This window comes from Phascolarctos cinereus, unplaced genomic scaffold (assembly GCF_003287225.1).
Source record: "Phascolarctos cinereus isolate Bilbo 61053 unplaced genomic scaffold, phaCin_HiC Scaffold_2;HRSCAF=192, whole genome shotgun sequence".
NCBI classification, from domain to species: Eukaryota; Metazoa; Chordata; class Mammalia; order Diprotodontia; family Phascolarctidae; genus Phascolarctos; species Phascolarctos cinereus.
The window spans coordinates 390,694,948-390,718,025 of NW_027555625.1; the positions used below are offsets into that span (position 1 = coordinate 390,694,948).

The window sequence follows — 23,078 nt, forward strand, 5'->3', positions numbered from 1 at the left end:
CCAACTTTAAAGTCAACAAAACCTGGATTCAAGTCCTTCCTCGGAAACGCCTCCACCTGTGTGAACATGGACAATCTCTCAGCCTAGCCATGTAGACAACTAGGTGGTGTAGTGAAAAGAGTGCTGGGCCTGGAATCAGGAAGGCCTGAGTTCAAATCCAGCCTCAGACACTTCCTAGCTATGTGACCTGGCTGGGCAAGTCACTTAAACTTCTGACTGCCTCAGTTTTCCCAACTATCAAAAAATGGGGATAATAATGGAATCCACTTCACCAAGTTGTTGTGAGGATCCAATAAAATAATAATTGTAAGAAGCACTTAATACAATGCTGGCATATAGTTGATACTTAATAAATGCTCGTTCCCTTCCTCCCTCTTAACCTCTCTGTGTCCTAGTCTAGAGGTCTCTAAAATGGGAAGAAAGGGACTTAAACTGACCTCAAGGAGTATGTGATCCATCACAGCATGAGAATATAGGTTGCGTACTGTAGAGTGAGGAAGCCAGCTCTTACTGTCTGGAGAGCTGATTATTAAATTTTCAATGTGAATCCAATTACAACTCTGCAAACTGATGATGTAGATTAAACTTTAAAAGGTATCCTGCATACCTGGGAAAGCTGGTTGTTAAACATCTACCAGCACATCCAGGTTGCACACCATCTTCCCTCCCATAGCCAGTCTAGGATTGTCTCTAAAACAAGGACCCCCTACTCTAGCCTCTCCTCTAGTCACTGCCAACTTCCTCTTTCTGAGTCCTTCTGTCTCTCAAGGCAATTATCTAACTGCTACCTATAGAACCAATGGCAATTTGTAGATGCTATTTGGAAAATTCCTACCCTCCCCCAGCATACCTAGCTTCTGCCTTCCAGGTCACCTCCTGGCTTTGATAGGTACCCTTTAAAGGGTGGACTCTACCCTCCAGTGCTGTAACTAGTAAGTAAGAGCCCCAATCCACCTCCTCCCTTTTGATTTTGGATGGGACAGAATGAGTTCTATAAAATAAGCAGTCTTGGTTGGGTTGTAATTTGCATTGCAAAACTCATTACATTCCCTTCCCCATGCCCCCAACCCACTGGTCTTCCAAACCTCCCAATTACTGATGAGGGTACCACCTTTCTTCTAGCCACCCAGGTTCACAGCTCTAGCATCCTCTCTCATTCCTTCTTCTCCCTCACCTAGCAAATCCATTCCTCGTTTATACTTCCACAACATTTTTTCACAGCTCACTTCCTTTTCTCCACCTACATAGCAACTACCCTCGTTCAGGACCTCATGAGCTATCACCTGGATTATTACAATATCCTTCTGCAATGGCCTCCCTACATCCTCTCTCCCTTCTCCATTCTATCCTCCATGCTCCTGCTGAAGAGATTTTTTTTCTTTTCTTTTTTTCTTTTTTAGGCGACTGGGGTTAAGCGACTTGCCCAGGGTCACACAGCTAGTAACTGTCAAGTGTTTGGTCTGAGGCCAGATTTGAATTCAGGTCCTCTTGACTTCAGTGCCGGTGCTCTATCCACTGCTTCACTTAGCTGCCTCCCAAACAGATTTTCCTAAAGCACAAGTCTAACCATATCCTACCCACTGTGCTACTGTCTTCTGAGGGCTCAGGCTGTGTTACTGTAAATATTTTATTCAACATTACTGTTAGTCATGAGCATATTATCTAAATATCCTTATCTTCCAGATTATAAAAAGTGAACTCAAACCTGGGAAGCAGTATGTTTAACTAACTTATAAAATCTACCTAAAAAATGTTTGTGCAGACTTGAAATAAACACATACATTTATTTTTTAAAATATTTTATTGGTGCTCTTTTTTTTTTATTAATCGATTCCTGTTAACTACCTCCTCCCCAACTCCCAGAATCCTTTCTTGTATAAATAAGTACAGTCAAACAAGACAAACCAACACTTTGGCCATGTTTGAAAACAAAAGCCTCACCCTTCACATCTAGTCCAGCACCTCTTTTCTAAGAGGTAGGGGACGTATTTCATTATCGCTCTTTTAAAAATAGGGCTTAGTCACTGAAGCAGATGAATTTCAAAACACAGTTCTTCAGGGTAAGAAAAAAAATCTTCCCATCATTCAGTGTTCTATTCATATTACAACCATTTCTGTTTTTACAGCCTCTCAACATTGCCTACAGCCACATCTACAGCTCCTATAGGAATTTCGTGGGGCCACCTCATTTCAAGACAATCTGCAGGCTCCTGGGTTATCAGGGCATTGCTGTGGTGATGGAAGAGCTGCTCAAGATTGTCAAGAGCTTGGTAAGTTCAGGCCTGAGCAAACTCAAGTTTTGCCTGCAGAAGACTTGACCCATGTTCACATTTCGTTAAGTTTTTACTAATAATGAGGGCCTTTGTGAATGAATGAATGAATGAATGAATGAATGAATGAAAGAAAGAAAAAGCATTTATTAAACTTTTACTTTGTGCTAAATACTAGAGATAGAAATAGAATAGTGGACCAGTCCTTGCCCATTAACAACTTATATTCTAATAGGATGAGGCAGTACATATAAGGGGATGGTGGCCAGGCAAGGGTGTTAGGGTCTGGGATGTCACAAGAATGTGAAAGGAACAGTAGCACAGTTAATTGGCACATCCTTTATAGAAGCAATGGTACTGTAGATTTGATTGCAAGTAGTGGAAAAATGGGGAGATCAACCATTGGGTTGAGGGCTGGCTAAATTTCATAGGTTCTCCCCAAATCATACAGCTCAATCCAGGGGTATACTGGTAAATGTTTAACAACCATCTTTTGGGGAGAAGAATACTCCCACAACCCATCTATCAGTTTAATCTGTATTATTTAACACTTTCCTCAGTGAACGAAGCAGTAAATCAAGCTCTGATTTCTATCCTTTGTGTGATTTCAAAATGTAAGTGCCCGCATTGAAAACGTAACGATCAGTTCTCGCCAAGCTAACTCCGGCACAAATTGGCCTTCTTCCCAGGCTGTGCATCCATCTATCTGTCTGTCTGTCTGTCTGTATCTATCCATCTCTATCTATCTATCTATCTATCTATCTATCTATCTATCTATCTATCATCTATCTATCTATCTATCCATCCATCCATCCATCATCATCTATCTATCTATCTATCTATCTATCTATCTATCTATCTATCTATCATCTATCTATCTATCATCTATCTATCTATCTATCTATCTATCTATCTATCATCTATCTACCTATCTATCTATCCATCCATCCATCTATCTATCTATCTATCATCTATCTATCTATCTATCTATCCATCCATCCATCCATCTATCTATCTATCATCTATCTATCTATCTATCTCTATCATCCATCTCATCTATTCTATCTATCTATATCATCTATCCATCTATCTATCTATCATCTATCTATCTATCTATCTATCATCTATCTATCTATCTATCTATCTATCTATCTATCTATCTATCCATCCATCCATCCATCCATCCATCCATCCATCTATCTATCATCTATCTATCTATCTATCTATCATCTATCTACCTATCTATCTATCTATCTATCTATCTATCTATCTATCTATCATCTATCTATCTATCGTTCTGGTTTAGATGGTGGAACAGCAATCACCAGCATTAGGGCTCGATCACAGGGTATAAAGGTGGTCAAGGTGAAGAAACACGGCTCAGTTTCCTCTTCGAGGAAGGGGAGAACGTGAAACGCCCACATTCTTGGGCTTGAAGTCCCGAGAGCAGTTACACGGTCTTTAACATCACTATACACATTTGTGTAACGGAGGAACATGCCAACAAGGTGCATTTTGGACAATGAGATAGAAATAGCTTCAGAAAACATCTAGACAAATTAATGGGTTATAGTACATTGTGCTGCATGTGTTCCATCACATACCATGAAATGTGCCATGTACAGTACAGTAAAATACAACACACATTTATTAAGTGCATATTATATAGAGAATTGTGCTAAGTTCCAGTAGATATTCAGAGCTTAGATCAGACATATTCCTTGCCCTTAAGTAACTTGTAGTGTAGTAGGGGCACACGATATCAACAGAGATAACAAGAGTAGTCAATGAGTACGTCAGAAAATTACAAAATAGTGCTATATGGAGTATGAGGGGGAAGGTCATTGCTAACCAGAGTCAAGGGAGAAGAAACAGGTAAAGAGAGTCAAGGAAGGCTTCATGGGCCAAGGGGCATTTCAGCTGAGCTGTAAATGACAGATAGCAATTCAACGGGGTGAGGGAGAGGAAGACCACCCCAGGCATAGATAACAGCACAAGCAAAGGCATGAGGTCACAGAACGACGGTCAATGTTGGAAGGGATCTCAAAGGCCCTTTAACAGAACCAGGAGGTTGTAAGCTTCTCGAGGGCAAGAATTATTTGTTCCATTCCTCTAACCCGAATCTGAGTGACTTTACAATATATAGCCTTTGCCTGAAAACTTTAAGTGAAGAAAACCTACTGTCTCCTGAGGAGGTCTCCCATTGCATTTCTGAATGGCTCTAATTCTTAGGAAGTTTTTCCTAACATCCAGCCTTAAATCTGCCTCTTTGACTTCTACCCATTGGTCTACCCAGGGTCAAGGAGAGCATGACTAATCCCTCTTCCATGTGAGTCATGAGATATGAGAATTCAGTGCAATTTGGCTAGAACATAGAGCGGGAAAAGGGGATTAAGGCTGCAGGTTACACAGGATTGTAGAGAGCCTTCAATGTCAGGCAAAGGAGTCTGTCTGGAGTTTTGCATACTGACGTTGAGAGAAGCAATACCTAGGCCCAGACTCACATCTCTGAGGCTGAGATCAAGCTGGACAACCCTTACCTCTGTAGGTACCAGGGTCAGAGAAAGAACTTGGGCATGAGTGAATCTTGAACCTAACATTTTCTCGTCTTCCCATGCTTTCTTTTTCTCCTTTTCCTTTGGCAGCTACAGGGAACCATCCTGCAGTATGTGAAGACCCTGATAGAGGTGATGCCCAAGATATGCAGGTTGCCACGGCATGAATATGGCTCCCCAGGTTAGCACAGTGCCTGGCATATACTGTATAACTGTTAGCTATTATTATTATCATCATTGTTACATACCAATCTGACCTTTTCCTCCAAAATCGCAAAATGATCTGCCCCTCTGAAGAAGGCCTCTGAGGTAGTTGATAGCAGCCCAGAAAGCCATCTAGGAAAGAGGTTTTTGTCATTCCATGACCATGCAGGCAAACAACTGTCCCCTTCCATCGAGTTGTCTGGTGTCCAGGGAAGGAGTGGGGCAGGGGCCAGGGCTAGGACCAGTGCCCGTGGACAGGAGGAGATTATATATGAGGTTAGAATAAGACATTTCCCTGCAGTGAGAAACCCAGTTTTCACCTGGGTTTTCTTCTAATGGACTGCAGATTTGGAGCCAGGCGATTTTTACACTCCTCAGCAGAATCTAGAACAGGTCAGCAAGGTTGTGTCTTGGGCACCCAGATTTCATTTCTTCATTTCCCTAAAGCTCACCCAGGGTTTCAGCCCAAAGAAGCCAGCTGGGAGCTCACTGATGATCTGTCTCCTCCATCTCCCTAGGGATCTTGGAGTTTTTCCATCACCAGCTGAAGGACATCATTGAGTATGCAGAACTCAAGACTGACGTGTTCCAGAGCCTGAGGGAAGTGGGCAATGCCATTCTCTTCTGCCTCCTCATAGAGCAAGCTCTGGTAAGGCCTGGGGCCTCATCCTCATATCAGTCCACACAATTTGCACTTTGTCTTTGCTCATCTCCCCATGTTTTTTGTTATGAAGGTCACCCCCCCCAAAGTCTGGATCCATTTTGATGTGTTTCCCTTAATTCCCCACTTTGGTCTTGTTTTGTGGTTAGAAACAAAGTAGGGGAAAGTCTGTGGAGGCAATTGTGACATCCTTGAGTTAACTTCAGGTGTTTCAGAGTCTCTTCTGACCAGGAAGGCAGGGGAATCTTAGCAGAAATCAATCAGTAAGCATTTATTAAGTACCAACTGTGAGCCACACACTATGCCAGGTGCTGGGGGATACAAAAGCTACAATGAAGTCCTTACCCTCAAGTTGCTTGCATTCTATCATGCGGAAAAAAGTACACACACACACACACACACACACACACACACACACACACACACACAGAGCTAACAATTCTAAGAATCAGAGATGTAGAAGGAGTTCTTCCAAGAATGAGGATCAGTATGTGCAAGGTATGGAAGTGGAGAATGAATTGTTATATGTGAGCGATAGCAATAAGGTCAGTTGGGCTGTTCCACAGAGTGTGTGGAAGGAAATAATGTTTAATAGGTCTGAAAGTAGGCAAGAGCCAGGTTGTGGACGGCTTTACATACGAGAGGAGTTTGTATTTAATCCTAGAAGCAAAAGCAGGGTAGTGATGTGGCCAGACTGGTGCTATAAGATCACTTTGGCAGCTTCGGGGAGGATGAATTGAAAAGGGACAAGAATGAGGCAGGGAAAGCAATTAGAAAGTCATTGTAGGTGCCTACCTACTAAAAGGGTAACCATGTGAGTGGAATGAAGGGGACGTGTACAAGAGATGTCAGGGAGATAGAATCAATAAGATTTCGCAACTGAGTGGATGAAGGTGATGGGAGTGGGGCTGGGGGTGGGGAGTGAGGAATCAAGGATAAGTATACTGAGCTCTAAGTCAGGAGAGTTGCATTCTGGTTCTTTTCTGGAGGCAATCAGGATTAAGTGACTTGCCCAGAGTCACACAACTAAGTAAGTATCTGAAGTAGGATTTAAACTCAGGTCCTCCTGACTCCAAAGCCTGTGCTCTATTCACTGCACCACCTTGCTACCCCTGGGCTCCAGTTCTAATTTTACTACCAACTACTTGTGTGACCATGGATGACTTCTCCAGACCTCAGTTTATTCATCTGTCAAAGGAGGGAGTTGAACCAGAGGATCTCAAAAGTCTCTGCCTGCTCTAATTTTTAATTTTTTTTTATTTCTATGAAATGAGAATGGTTTTGCTCTTCCAACTCCTCTCTAGGGGGGTAGTATTGGCTTCCTCCTCCTTTAATGGACACTTGAGACAGCTCTTTGTTCCTTTTAGTGGTACCAGGTTTTTGGCATCATTGAGTGGCCTTCTGTTGCCATGGTGATCTCTCCTCAGAAGCAGCTGGGGAAGGGTGGAAAGACAGCTCAAGGCCTTGGGAAGATAAAAGCCCCCAGTGGGGAAATACACTGATGCTTCTATTCATATGTCTCATTTTATCCCCTTTTGCTGACCTTTAATTAGGAGCCTTGATTCAGAAATCACCAATCAAGTTTCTGCTTACTGCCCCCAGGGAAGGCCAATTTTCAGCAAAGTAGAAATGAATGAGTATTGATCAGGAAAGGAAGATCTTTTCACTCAGATTGACTCACCTCAATCTACTTAATCATCTTGTGTCTCACAAGGACACAGAGACACACACAGAATCAGAGGTTGTTAGAGGGGAAGAAATCAGTGATTGCCTAAGCCTGGCCCTTTCATTTACAGAGGAAGAAACCAAGGACTAGAGAGAATTACCCAAGGTCACTCAACTAATTGTGATGGAACTGGGACAAGAGCCTTGGCTCCCTCCCCCCTTGATTTTTTTTTTGATGGCTTCCGCAGTTTAAGTCTTTAGGGAAGAGAATTAAAAACAAGGGCCAGGATTTTCTAGGGCTGTTTACTTCTCTTTCTGCTGTGAATGCACTCAGAAAATTGTCAGTGCTGAAGCAGCTAAGGAGGAATTTCTTTGAGATAAAAATTGGGCATGAAATTGGGAGCCAATGAGATTATCTAGTATAATAGCTCAGGAAGGCAGAATAACTCATAATCCTAATATCATACCTTTGAAGGGACTTCAGAGCCCGTCTAATGTTCCTACCCCATTTTACCTCAGTTTTCCCATTGGCAAAATGCTAGGTTATGCCTCAGATGTGGTCACCGTGTCTGTTATTTTTTCAATCAGTGGTGTATTGTTCAATGTTTAACAACCAGCTTTTTTTGGGGGGGAGGAATATACGAGTCACACACACTTTTAAATTTAACCTGCATCATTAACATTTTCTCCATCACTTTCTTAAGTCTAAATAATGAACAAAACAATAAATCAAGCCCTGATTTAGTGTTGGCTGATTTCTGAGATGTAAACGTTCACCCTGAAAAGATAACAGTCTTCCAGTTAGAGCTGGCCTTAGTATACCTCTGGTTTTATTTAATTATTTTTCTCTGTTACAAGAGAAGGCTCCTGGGGATCAGGAAATATCTTTGGAGACGACCGTGATGGAAAAAACTAAAGGCTTTAATAAAATCGTGTTTTAAAGAAAAATTAAATTAAATTAAATTAAATGAGGGATGGATCAGATGACCTCTGAGGGTCCTTCCAGCTGAAAGAGCTTCATGCTTCTAATCTAATTGCTCCCATCAATCAACAGCATTTATTAATCAGCTCTCTATAGGTCTTTTTTAGATGAGGCGCCAGTTAGCACCTTCTACAATGTTCGCTGCCCAAGGAGCGCTAGAGGGAATAGTCATTAGAAAGGGAATCGATCAAGAGATTGTCGACATGTTCAAGTTTCCCCAGTTCCCTCAGGATCGAGGGCGATGTTTTGAGTCAGTGCCTTATTGGTTATACCAGCACACGCCAGGAGGGGTCAGCTTACCGCTACCTTTCCATGCTCACACTGCAGCGGGAAAGCACCCTCCAGATGATCTAATCCAACCCTCTCCTTCTACAGAGGATAAATCTACATACAGCCTAAAGAGCAGAGGCAGTTGGCTCCAGGGCGAGTAGTAGCAAAACTGCGATTTGAATCTGAGATCTTCTCATAACCCTAAACCCTGTTGTCTGCAGACTCCTTACTCAGTATTCTTGCAGCTACGCCTGACTGCTACCACCCGTGCCTGGAAACTTATTGTTATTAATGTTGTTTAATTGTTCAGTCGTGTCCACAGCTCCATGACCCAGTCTGAGGTTTTCTCAGCAAAGATCTGGAGTGGTTTGCCATTTTCTTCTCCAGCTCATTTTACAGATGAGGAAACTGAGGCAAACAGAGTTCAGTGACTTGTCCAGGGTCACACAGCTAGGAAGCATCTGAGGCTAGATTTGAACTCAGGAAGATAAGTCTTCCTGACTCCAGGCTTGGCATTCTGTGCACTACGGCACCACCTAGCTGCCCATAGAAAGCTTCTAGGTTCTCTCATACTCCTACCTCCATCCCCAACATGCCCAGTTAGTCAATAGTAACACCCACTCAGGCCAATTAACAACAACAACTACTACTGCTATGACTACTACTACTACTACTACTACTACTACTACTACTACTACTACTACTACTACTACTACTACTACTACTCTAAGCAGTAATCTAAGTGTAAACTTTTCAGTTGAGGTGATCCTAGGTATCTAAAGTAGATGCAGAGACTGGCATTGGAGATAGTTGTTACTGTCCCTGTTAGTCCTCACAAAGATACTGGAAAGCCATTTGCCCAGTATGTCAGTGTGTTCATCCAGAAGACTGAATGATGAATGAGCTCTCTTCCAGCACCAAAATTTCTAGAATTCGACTCTCCTAGTCACACTCTTCTTGGCTTGTCTTCCTCTCTCTCCAGACCACCAAATCTCAGTCCATTCTTAAACTTTCCTCTGGTTTCCCAACCAAATTCTAGACTTTTATTCTTGGTCCTGGATTTCTTGGCTACTCCTGAGAAATCCATTCTGTTCTTAGCCCGATATTTCTGCCACAAAAACTTTTCTTGTTAGTGTAGCTTTTTTCTGGTTACTTCTTATAGTTGTGTTTCTATATCTGCATTCTTTAAACACAGGAAAGCACTGAGACAGAGACTCCTTGGTTTATCCAAATCCCAGAGACATTAACAGATCAGATATAAGATAGAAGCACAAATGTGCATGAGAAATCTTACCTTCAGGCAGATTCATTGCTGGAAAATTCACTGTTGTCTCTGACAGAATCAGTCCTTAAAAACCTGTCCTTCTGCATAATTCAGTGAACTCATTCTATGACTTTTGCAAATAGTCACTATGGTGGATCAGGGAAGCCTGACTAGTGGTAAGGAATTCAGATTTCATGGACTGTCCTACCCAAAACCCTTTTGGAAGTGGGATGCTATGGTCAAAATATTTGGGAATTGGTAACATAAAGAAAGGTGACCTTATTATGTAGAATCTTAATGAGAGTGTTATAGGCAGCATGGGATTTGGAGAGCTGCCCTCGGAGTCAGAAAGATGTGGGTTTAAGTCTCACTGCTGATGCATACTGGCAGCATGACCCTGGGCTTAAATTCTCAGAGCTCCAGGCAACTCAGTGAAACTATTAATGCAGATAAGGTGCTGATCTGCACTAGCAGAGACAGAGTACCCTCATCCAGATGTTCCTTATACTAGTGACGTTATGGGACTGGTCTATCCCTATACCAGAGTACTAGATTGGGAGTCAAGACTTGGAATCCAGTCCCTGCTCACCCCCTAATTATGTGATTTTTATAGGTCACCATTTCCTTCTCTGTAAAAGAAATTACAGAAGAAAGTTAGACCAGAGGATTTCTAAGGTCTCTTTTAGTTTTATGATTCTCTGTTATTACCATTTATTCTTCCCTATGGGGCTAGAACAATATCAGAAATTTCTTGGGATAATTCTAACTATTTACAACAACAATTCCAGAAAATATAGTTTTTTTAACTGACAAATGCTGACATATACTCAACTCTTAAAGCTTTTTTTTTTGTCTCAAAGATCAGAAGTAAAATGACTTTACATAATGCAATTAGATTAATATGCTGATGTATCGGCATGATGATTACAAAGTGTTGCATACTTTCATTCAAGCATGAAATAGTTATTAAGCATCTAGTTGGCAGAACCAAAAGAAAAAGAAGACAGGAATAATATTGATGGCCTAAAAAGATAAAACAGATACACTAACATTGTGGCTCAATATCAGGTTGGCAGGAGTCTCTGTGTAGACTGCTCCAAGGATCTGTGCTTGGGGTCAGGCTGTTTAACATTTTTACAAAAAGACTTGGACAACGGTGTAAATAGTGTGCAGATGATACAAGAATGGGAGGGAAAGCTAGCACACTGGATGACAAATCTAATACCTAAAAAGATCTTTGTAGATAAGAGCATTGGGCTGAGTCCAGTAGGATAAAATTAAATGATAATGAATGGAAAGTCTTACACAGGTTCACAGATGGGGGATGCATGCTGGGAAAGCAGTTTGTCTGAAAAAGATTGGGGTGTCGAGGGAGTGTAAATGGCCTGCAGGCTCAATAGAAGTCAACAGTAAGACAGAGCAGCCAGAAATCTAGTGAGATCTTGGATCATAGTAAGAAAGCACAGATTCCAGGAATGATGAGATAATAGGTAGTCCCTCTGTATTCTGCCCTGGTCAGATGGCATCTGGAGTGTTGTGTTTAATTTTGTATGACATAGTTTAGAAAGGACATGGTAAAGTTGGAGAGGAACCAGAAGAGGACAGCTAGACTGGCAAAGGGCCTTGCATCCATGTCATGTTATTATTGTTGTTTGTCCTTCATTCTCAAAGAGGACCAGTGACCTCAGGAGGCAGATGTCTTGACTTGCAAGTGAATTGGATTTAAGTGAAACACATTATTAAAGGTAGGTCGAATGGAGAATGTTTAGCCTGGAAGAATTTGTCCAGTATGTTCTACTATGGACTCCTTTTGGCTGTAGGTTGAGTGGACCCTTCCAACTCTAAAATTCTGTGATTCTGCATTTATATAGGAGTACCAAGTACTATGAGATCAGATGAGGGAACAGATCTCAGCACTTCTAAGGAAGATCATTCTTAAATTTATTTTAATTTTGTTCTATCTGAAAAAGCATTTTTCCCTTGGAGACCCACGTTGTATCCATTCTTTACTCTGGCCTTTGACAAAATGCAGTCAAGGTCAGACCTGGCTTTATTACATTCCAGAGGGGACTGTGAGGCCTAAATCTTGTTGGTAAGCCAGCTAAAGCATTGCCACCCCCTGTATTGATTGCTCACTGAGTATAGATTGTGTGATTATGGTTACAGAATAGGAGGATTTCAAATCTATCAGGGGCACCTTTGGTGGTAGAAGTCAGACTATTTTTTCTCTGACAGAAAAATGTGCTTTTGATCAGCCTCTAGAACATTACCTGAGCATTCGACCTTTGTAATTTATCCTGTTGTCAGAGAGAAGTTTCCCTTAGTCTCTCTTAATGCCTAAATATCCATTTTCATATGGAATCTCGAATATTGTGGTCAATGAGAATACTCACATTGATACAATCCTTTCTAGCCACAGAAGTACTTTCTGACCATTTTCATTCATTTAGCAAGTATTTAAGAGTGTGGCTGATAAATGAGAGTCTCTTTAAGTGTCGGGTTTTGGGTTGGGTTTTGGTTTTTTTTTTCATAGGCTACCACTTCGGCCCAGTTTAAAAACCTCATCAAGTTATTTTGGGGCAAAATGGCAACTAAGTAGGAACAGCAGGAAATTTAGAAGCAGAGGGAGGGGAAGATTAGGAGAGTAAGCACATTATGTTTTCTTTGTCCAGATATTTATTGCTCTTTGGGAGATTTGTTCTGCATAATATATGCCCCAGAGCTACTCCTGACTTAAGCTTGGGGTTTGTCGGCTTGCTTTTTTTTCTTTTTTTGGCTTTAATTTGTAAGGACATCTGCCAACTCCAAATTCAGCATCCATTATAATTCCAGCCTTCACATTTGATTTACTACAAGATAATACAAATTTGGGTATGAAAAAGCAAATAAAATCCTGCATGCTTTCAAGCCCTAATTAGAAAGACATTATAGAGGCTTCTTTCCAAACCCTTCTAAGAGATGGTGTCACAAGGTCTGCCGTGTGTCACCCTGACTCAGTGGGCCATGGTGTGATCTTTCTGTCCTTAGCTTCTCTGTCTCTGAGCCCCTTCCCTTAAGGATGATTGGTTGGTTTTCCTTTTAAAAGACATGCAAGGGAGCCTTTCCCTCTGGATTTATTTCCAGAGAGATTGCTTCAAGCCCAGATGGTTTGGTAGAAAGTGTCTTTTGTGCCTTATCCCCAGTGACGCCCACAGGAGGGGTGGAACCTCCACACAATCAAGTTGAATTTGACACAGAAGCAGACTCACCATAGGCAGAATGGAGAGATGCTGACCTGTCAGAGTGCCTGTTATTTATGGACATTGATTCATTTGGATGTGGAAGGCTTTTCCCTTGGGAGAGCAAGTGAGATAATACTTTATTAGAGATTAGTCAAGCAGACCAGCAAAGCCCTAGGGAGTAATAATAACAATCCATATATACATATTGAGAGGCAGCATGGATTGGTGATGGAGGTAGATGGAGGGGTGGCCTTGGAATCAAGAAGCCCTGGGGTCAAGTCCTGCCCCTGACCCTTTCAGCCAGTCACCTAAGTCTGTACCAACTGACTACAGTTTGGTTACTCCTAACCAAATTGTTAAACCTAAATTGCTGATCTTCATTGGCAAGTGACAACTCAGGATCACACAACTAGTATTAGAGCTGAGATTTGAATCTGTGTCTCCTGATTCTGGCACCAACACCCTTTTCCTCTTTACCACATAATAGCCTTGTGAGACATTTTGGGAGAGAAAAGATTTGCCAACTCAGGTGCCTATTTCTTCCTGGCCTTATGAAACATTTCCATGAAGAAAGAAGGAGTCTTCGTGGCCTAAGATCCTAGAAATGATTTAGTGTTCTAGTGTTGTGAGTTCCAAACTGTCCTACGTTTAGCAAAGAAATTTCCTATCCAGATGTGCATTTCTCTCTGGCTTGCTGGCAGGTAGCCTTCAGTATCACTGTCTAGGTAGTATTAGTTTGTTCTAATTCAACTTCTCTTTCAAGACAGTAAGAGAAAAGAAGAAATGGCCCTCATTTTAATTAAAACATGGATTTAATTTCATTTTTTTCCAGTCTGTCAGTTTGGTGATTTCACATCCCAGTGATTTATAATAAATGGAGTTGGTCCCCAACCCAAACCCCTTAGCCCCAGGACATTTCCAGCTGAATTCAAAGTATCACAGACCCAACATGTGGTTTGCAATACATACCAGTTAACTCTAAGTGGCAAAACACAGGCTGCCCTATATAATAGCAGTAAAGAAACCCACCAGATGTTTATGGTCCAGAATGCTAACATTGAGTGCCTAAGGTTTTTCAGCTAATATTTGCAACTGGAGACTTGATAAAAAACCTTTTCTCTCTAGTAGAGTCTTCATGTTATGTTCTTGCTCCACTGAGAGAGACTTTTGTCCCACCCAGATCTGTTACTCAGCAACTTAGATTTGCAGGAGCTAACATGGGGCGCCAATTTGTGACTGGATGGTGTTAACAAAAATAATTTCCCTAGAGATCAGAAGACCACCTGCAGTTCAGTTTTAGTTCAGGGGGATGGGAAAGGAGATCATATCTCTACCCTGTCACTGGTCTTCTTTGAAACGAAGGACAGTAAGCAACAGGTGCTTATCATCACATAATAGATGCTAAATAAATTCTTTTGGATTGGCTGAGTTGTTGTGGCCAAAAAGTCCTTCATCTAGTGGCCGAATCTGAAGTAATGAACTTCTAAGATGATAAAGGAAACCAGCTACATTGAAATAGAGTTAAAAAAAACTATTTCTTAAAAAAAAAAGTTCACTAATTCCGAGTTAAGAACCCTTGCCCTGTATAGACAAGAGTCACCAGCTACAGAGCTTCTGGTTGAAGCCGTAGGGTGGAATTATTCAGATGAAGAAGTGTAGAGAGTAACAAAAATCCTAAATCTTTTTGGTTTTGCTTGGGGTGGGGTTTGGACGTGAACATGGGAGTTTATTTTGTTTGGTTATGTTTGCAAATGTGTTACATTGTTTTAAATTCCTTTTCGTTTTGGGAAGTAGATAAGGGAGAAAAAATGGTTAAAATAAAATAAAAATGCATTGAATTTCCCAAAATGTCATGAGGATCAACCAAAATAAATGAAAAAGAACAAAGGATATTTAGCCTATAGAAGACTCAGGTGGGACATCAGTAGCATTCGAGTGACAAATCCAAATCTCAAAGCAGTTGAATGAATGTGCATGCTGTGCTAGGTATGGTACACCGGGGGGTAAGTACAGGTCTTGCCGTTCAAATGCTTAGAATTTCAATAAACGGGATCTCAAATTAGCCAGCTACAATTAAATGCCAAAAATATTTTAAGCCAACCTGCCCTCTTTCCAGGAGGAAATCTGCACAGTCAAATGCATGGATTTAGCATCTACTGCTAGGTAAAAATCCAGCAGAAACCCCAGGGGAAAGGAGATGACCACCTCTGCTGAAAGAGTGTGCGGGTGGAACAAAAATGATGAAAACGTGGGCATTTCCTCCCTAAGATGTAACCAAGCTCTAAGGGCTTAGTCTCTAGGAATTGTCAGTCTGGAAGCCTGGCTGCCCTGAAGAGACTCCCCCACCACCAAACCAACTAATGTATTTGCATAATATCTGGAGCATCTCTAGTTCCAGCATGTACTTTCAGTGTCCCAGGCTTATCACACACTCCTCTCCTGGGTACACTGGATTGGCCTGCGATCACTTTGGGAGCTGTCGTTGTCGTTCAGTTGTTTCAGTCCTGTCTGACTCTTTGTGACCCCAGTTGGGATTTTCTTGGCAAGGATAGTGGACTGGTTTGCCATTTCCTTCTCCAGCTCATTTTACAAATGAGGAAACAGACAAACAAGGTTAAGTGACTTGCCCAGGGTCACACAGCTAAGTACATGTCTGAGGCCAGATTTTAACTCAGATCTTCCTGATTCCAGGCACTGGGGGATCTGTTAATGTTATTAAATAAATGAGTGAAACAACATGGGTTGACAAGATACCCTGGCCCTGGTAAATGGTGCCCCTTATTGAGCTCGTGATACTCAGCAATGTATATGGATTCTAAGGTTCCCTGGTATTATCCAGTCTTCTACATGAATATTAATTCAAGCATTTGTTAAGCTCACTCTCTGTCCTGAGTCCTATGCTAGGAGCTCTAGGTACTTTTGAGAGATAAGAAGTGTTTAAAACAAGGACCTTTCACTGAAGGAGCAATCTCCTCCTAAAGACAAGACATGCTTAATTGAAAAATAATATATGGGTTGGTTTTTTTGTGGACAAACCTGTGATTTCATCAGTGTAGGGAGTTTCCAAAGAGGACCATCCTTTGGCAATGCAGGCTGGCACCTTCGGTGTAACTTACGGTGTAACTTACAGTGTTATACAGTTGCCTAGGGCACTGAGATGATGTGATTTGCCCAGGAGGACAGCCAATGTGCTGCAGAAGTAGGCTGTGAGGTCACATCTTCTAAAGCCAGCTTTCTGTCCACTGGTCAATGCTGCCTCTGGTCACCTAGATCAGTGCCAAAATTGAGGGAAAAAAATAAGAAATTGAGAATATGAGGAAAGAAGAGATTTCTGTGTGTTCAGATTTGGGTTTGAATTGGGTCTTGAAAGAGGTATAGAATTTTGATTGAGACCAAGAAGAGATATTAAGATGGGAGAGAGGGGGAAGGGAAGGCAAGGGATAATCATAGTAGGAGCTGCTCGGAATATTTCCTCTAGAATCTTGGATGGAGAAAGGGAAATTAGTTGCTCATAATAAGGTTATCACAAATAGACTTATGATATAGACAATGATCGTGACTTCATTGGGGGAGAATATTGGCAACAAGCAATGAACCCAGAAGGACAAGCTAGGTACAGAATTTAAGAACATTAGAGCTAGAAGACCTTAGAAATTATCTAGTCCCTGGGTGGAGAACCTGCAGCCTCAAGGTCACGTGGGGCCCTCTAGGCCCTCGAGTGTGGCTCATTCCGTCAAAGGGCCACACTTGAGGACCTAGAGGTCCACACGTGGCCTTGAAGCCACAGGTTCCTCACCCCTGATCTAGTAGGTTAGAAAACTCAGGCTGAGATGTCTTTTTTTTTTAATGTTTTATTGATCTTTTCTGTTTTTCTGCCACTGCTGCTTCCCAACTGATCACTCTCACCTAGTAGAACCCACACATCAGACTGACAGCATGAAAAAATCCACACCAATAACCCTCTGTCTCTCCTGAGGATATGATGTATAGGATATACACTGAGGATGTAGGCTTCATCAGTTATCTAAAACTAAAATTAGACATTAGAATGATCAGCTAATGTGATAATAAGAATGCTGTCTCTCAGGGTTGTTTTCATGTATGTAATTGTCGGCATTATGAATACGTTCTCTTGGTTCTGATTTCTTCACTCTTCCTCAGTTCATACAGAGTTCCCACATTTCTCTCAAATCCTCATATTCATTGTTTCTTGATGAAGTGACTTTCCCAAGATCATAGGGGCTGGAATACAGCTGGAATTCAAACATAGGCCCCCCCAACCCCAAACCCTCTGCTCTTTCCATTACAATATTGTTATTGTACAATAATGTTCTTTCTCTGGGGGCCAGGAGGAAGGTTTCTTCCCAAGGTTCTTATTTTACAAAGTGTTTCATCTAAGCCTTTGACAATCAGCAGTTGTACTAAGAAACAGCCCCACTAAGACGGCAGAGCCAGAAGTCACAAGGAAATGCTGCTGTGTTGTAGTTCCTTTGAGGCCCAAACACTGGTCTATGGAAGAAAAATCTATTAGAAGTTTTCAAGGTCCAGCTTTTTAAGAGGATGATGACTAGTGAAACACAAGAGGGGGAGGAGAGTAATTAGAGTTTGGCACTTAAAATGGAAGTTTGTTAATCCCTATACAGAAGCTTTTGTGTCTGTATAGGGCTGGGGAATAAGGATAACTCTTCTGTCTTCCTTCCTAATTTTAAATCATTTACAAAAGTCCCAAACTAACGAACTCCAAACAAACAAATATTTCTTGCACAGTAGTATAATGTGTCTAACCCATCCAATATGTAATAAATATATGTGTAGACAAGTGCCCAGATCTTCCTGGGGGGTGTTAAGGCACATGTGTTAGGAAATGCACGTTTCTCATCTCTTTCCACACCTTCAATAGCTCATGACAGAAGGAAATGAGAAGGCAGTCCAGTGTTCAATCACTTCTAGGATTAGCTGGTAAAGGACCTTAGAAATCCTAGCAAAAAAGATTTAAGGGGCACGGATAGCAGTCATCAGGCACATGAAGTTACTTACATAATGTAGCAAAAAGAGCTCCAGATTTGGAATCAAAGGACCTCCAAATCTTATATTATGACAGTTCTGCTTGGCCTAGAAACAGAGCTAAAACTAGGTGGTGGATATTATAGGGATAAAGAGTGGTCCATGATTTCACTGGCACAGGGAACTCCCACCCCTTCTACTGGTGCAGGTCAATATTTTTCCTTCCTGGTCTTACCTAAAGAAGAATCATCGAGGGGCAGCTAGGTGGCTCAGTGGATAGAGCACTGGACTTAGAATCAGAAAGACTCATCTTTAAGAGTTCAAATCTGGCCTCAGACACTTAAACTACTCCAATATCTTTGCTAAGGAAAGCTCCAAATAGGTCACAAAGAGTCAGACAGAACTGAACAACAAAGAGTCTTCAAACAATGCAGCCTGCAAACCACGCTGGCCCAAAATACTCCTGAGTTTGGCAGAACCAGATTAAAATATAGTTGGGAAACATTTAATGAAATAAATAAAAATACTGTTAAGACACCAATAATATTACATTTAAAAATTAAGTCAATTTGTAGCCTTTAGTGATTCTTATGTACGGATTAGTGGCCCCCTGTTTCTATTTGGATTTGACACCTCTGGACACAAACACTATGATATTAAGTGACTTTGTCACAGCCCGTGCTTCTCAGAGGAAGGACGTGAACCCTGGACTTCCTGACTCCCAGGACAGCTCTCCAGCCACTATTTCACACTATCTCTCTTCTGAAAGTTATAGGAGGACAAATTTCAGCTCAACATAAGAGCTTCCTGCCAACTAGACCCATGTAAGAAATTGAAAGGGGCTGCTTCTTCATGACGGAGTTCCTTATCTCTGGAAATGTTCAAGTACAGTGAGTACCATTCAGAGAGAACTTATTCTAATTGCTCTCTGCTCTACAAGAGAGTACGGTTCAGGTGCCTGCTGGACGAGACAACCTCCAAAGTTATTTCCAGCTCTGATATTCCGTGGTTCTGGTAGGTGGTTGGACTAGAAACTCTGAAGATTCCACCTAACTCAGATTCTGTATTTAATCAAAGGATAATCCAATGGAATGAGATTATGAATTGGAGGAAGAGAGCATTAAAAATGGTAAGAATTACTGTGATTTTGAAAGACAGGCCCAGACTCTTCTTGTTAAGAGGCTCAGATTTACATTCACTTTAAATTTGCCCCAGATCCCACCCAGCAACCTCTTATCTTGCTACTCCCCTCTCTCTTAATGGGTAGGGCTTGGTAAAAGGGTTGTCAGAGCTGGAAGAGACCGTAAAACACAGAAGGTTAGAGCTAGAAGTGGCTTAGAACATAGCATAACAGCACTAGAAGGAGCTTTAAGACAACACAGCTAGCTGTCGTGTTGAAAAAGTATCAGATAAATTAATCCTTGCTGAGGCATCAATATCTAATAATAATCATAATAATAACACTTATATAGCACTTACTATATGCCAGGCGCAGTGCTAAGTGCTTTACAATTATTTTTTCACTTGATCCTCACAATAACCCTGGAAAGTAGATGCTATTATTGTCCCCATTTTGCGAATGAGCAAACTAAGGCAAGCAGAGGTTGTGACTTGTCCAGCTAAATGTCTGAGGCCAGATTTCTACCCAGATTTTCCTGACTCCAGTCCCAGTTCTCTGTCCACTGCACCACCTATCTGCCTAGAAGACTATCAGAAATCCAGGCATATTTGTAGTTTCACATGATATTGAGGAGAGACCTAAAGGAATGCATCTCTAATGATGAAATTACAAATATGTGGCAGGTGATAAGGAAGAGATTTTCCAGTGATACAACCAATCAATAAATGAGCTTTTCTTAAGTGCTTGCTACATGCCAAGCCTTATACCATGTATTGGGAATGCAAGCTAAAGATGAAATAGCCCTTGAATCCAAGGAGTTACATTATAATTTCAGAAATAGCATGAAGGTACAGAAGTGTCAACAGAATAGATACAGTGGACACAAAGTAGTTTGGGAAAGGAGGGCACTAGCAGCTAAAAAAAAAAACATCATTAGAAGCTGGCACTTGAACCACTTCTCCAAAGAAACCAGAAATGTCTAGACACAGAGGTGAAGAGGATATGGAGGACAGCCAGAGCAAAGGCACAGATAGGGTATAAAGTGATGAAGAGAGAGAGAGAGAGAGAGAGAGAGAGAGAGAGAGAGAGAGAGAGAGAGTGTGTGTGTGTGTGTGTGTGTGTGAGAGAGAGAGAGAGATAGCATAGTATGGAGGAATCAGAGTTCGAGGGGACCAATGTATAAGAAGACCAGAAAATTAGGAAGGGATCAAATGATGAACAGATTGAAATTTCAGACAGAAGCATTGATGTTTGATCCTAGAGATATTTAAAAAAAAAAACCTGGAGTTTGTTTGGTGCAGGCAGAGAAGTGACTTGATCAGACTGAGCTTAAAGAAAATCACTTTGGCAGTTTTGTGGAGGATGAATTGAAGAAGGGAGAAGTTTGAAAAAGGGAGTCCAATTAGGAGACATTATAATCTAGGCAAGAGGTGATGAGGGCCTGAACTAAGGTGGTATGGGTAGAGAGAAGGTTAAATATTTGAGAGATGTTTTGGAGATAGAATCAAGATTTGGTGACAAAAGATAGTTGGGGCAGCTAGGTGGCACAGTGGATACAGTGCCAGGCCTGAAGTCAAGAAGACTCATCTTCCTTAGTTCAAATTTGGCCTCAGACACTTCTTAGCTGTGTGACCCTGGGCAAGTGACTTCACCCTATTTGGTTAAGTTTCCTCATCTGTAAAATGAGCTGGAGAAGGAAATGGCAAAGCACTCCAGTATCTTTGCTAAGAAAACCTCAGATGGGGTCATGAAGAGTTAGCATAAATGAAATATGGCTGAACAACAACCAAAATGAGAGAGAGTGGGGAGTTGAGGAGGATGCTGATGTTAAGAACCTAGGTGACTAGAAAGAAGTAGTGGTACCCTAGATAGTAATAAAGACGTGCAAAAGAGGAATGGGTCTGGGGAAAAAGATGAGTTCTGATTTGGTCATGTAGAATTTAAGATCCCTAGTTGCACCTGGCAGTTTGTATGATTAGCTCTCTGTCATATTGCTCACATTGGCTATTCCAAACATTCTTTTCTTAGAGAATTACTTTTCACTTTTTACTTACTTACAGGGAAAGAATTCCTAAATTACTTACTTTTCTCTCTCTCACTCTCAGCAGATCACTTCACCTTCCACTTTATTGAGGAAAGTCAAAGTCTTGTGCCTTGAGTTCCCCCTTTCACTCCTCTCCCTCCAATAATCCCCCCAAACCTAACCTATTCTCCCCACTCCAGTGATCCTCCACTTAACTGCCAAAGTGAGCTGCCAAAATGACCCACCCAGCCCCCAAAGCCTTCCATACACACATGCACACAAACTCAATAAACTGCAATGGCTCCCTGTCCAGAGATCAACTAAATCCAGGATCAACTATAAACTCTTCTGTTTAGCTTTTAAAGCCCTTCACAAACTGGTGTCTTCCTGCCTCTTCAGTCTCCCGCTTTATTCCCCTCCATGTACTTAGCCTTCTTGCCATTCCTCTAAAATGACACTCCATCTCTTGATTCTGCCTGGGGTGCTCTTCCTCCTCACCTCTACCTCCTGCTTTCTCTGGTTTCCTTCAAGAGGTAGCCCAAATCCCACTTTTTCCAGGAGGTCTTTCTCAGTCCTCTTTATTACTAATGCCTTCCCTATGAGATTACTTCCCATTTATACTGTATATCTCTTGTATGTGCAGAGTTGTTTGCATCCCTCATTAGAATGTAAGCTCCTTGAGGGCAGAGACTGTTTTTGAATTTCTCTGTATCCATCAAACCAAGCAAAATAATAGATTGATTGTGTTCTCTCCGTGAAAGGGATGCCCCTTCTCCTTGCCAAGGTCAAGCCTTTTCTTTGTGCCTTTGATTCTATTGACTCCAATCTCCTCTGAGAACTTGTCCTTTCTGTCATTCGCTCTGTTTCCCTCATCTTCAATTTCTTCTTAATTTATGTCCAGATCTGCCTGTACTTTAAAAAAAAAAAAACGCATTCACTGAGCCCTGCCATCTCTTTAACCAATTGTCCTAGGTATCTTCTCCTTTTCACAGTCAATCTCCTGGAAAAGACCATTTAGTTCAATCCCTCATTCTCTCACCTCCCTCTTACTTCTCAACTAATCAATCCATCCATCAACAAGACTTTATTAAGTACTTACTATGTATACAAAGAAAAAAACAAGTAGTCCCTGCCCTCAAAGAACTTACATCTTAATGCAAGAGACAAAATATATATAAATAGGTACCCAGACATATACAGAGTAGATGGAAAGTAATCTTAGAGGGGAAGATACTTGCATCTGGAAGAACAGGGAAAGAACTCCTAAAGAAGATGAGATTTGAGCTGAGTTTTGAAGAAAGTTTTAAAGAAAGCCACCAATCAACAAGCATTTATAGAACACCTACTACGTGTGGGTGTGAGGATACACATGTAGACAATAAAACAATCCCTAATGTCCATCTAAGAGATGAAAGTGAGGAGGGAGACTGTTCTAGGTATGGGGGGACAGTCAGTGAAATGGCAGAGATGAGAAAAAGAATGCTATATATTGGGGGAGGAAAGCCATTTTGGCTAGACTATAGTATATATAAAGGCCAGGAATGTGGAATGAAGCTGGACAGGTAGGTTTAAATGCAAAAGAAGTTTATTGCACAGGAGGGGATGGTGAAGGGGGGAGGGGATGATGTCATGGGTGAGTAATGGAGCTGATGTGGTCAAACCCACAGTTTAGGAAAATCACTTTGGCAGCTGAGTAGAAAATGATTAGAGTGGACAGATACTAGAGGAAGGGCAACCAATTAAAGGACTATTGCAACATTCCAGGAAAGAGGTGATAAGAATACATAGGGAGATGCGGGTGTAGAAATAAGAAGATTTGGCAGGAGTTGATGAGTAAGA

General features: G+C 41.4%; 1 protein-coding gene across 1 annotated transcript in view; it reads left to right on the forward strand.

Annotated features, from left to right (window-relative positions):
• The window catches only part of CYFIP2 (cytoplasmic FMR1 interacting protein 2), a 137,847-nt gene that overhangs the window by 95,775 nt on the left and 18,994 nt on the right, over positions 1 to 23,078 (forward strand). The window contains 3 exon segments of the mRNA XM_078150535.1: positions 2,127 to 2,270; positions 4,916 to 5,006; positions 5,548 to 5,678. Coding sequence (XP_078006661.1) covers positions 2,127 to 2,270; positions 4,916 to 5,006; positions 5,548 to 5,678 — 366 coding nt within the window.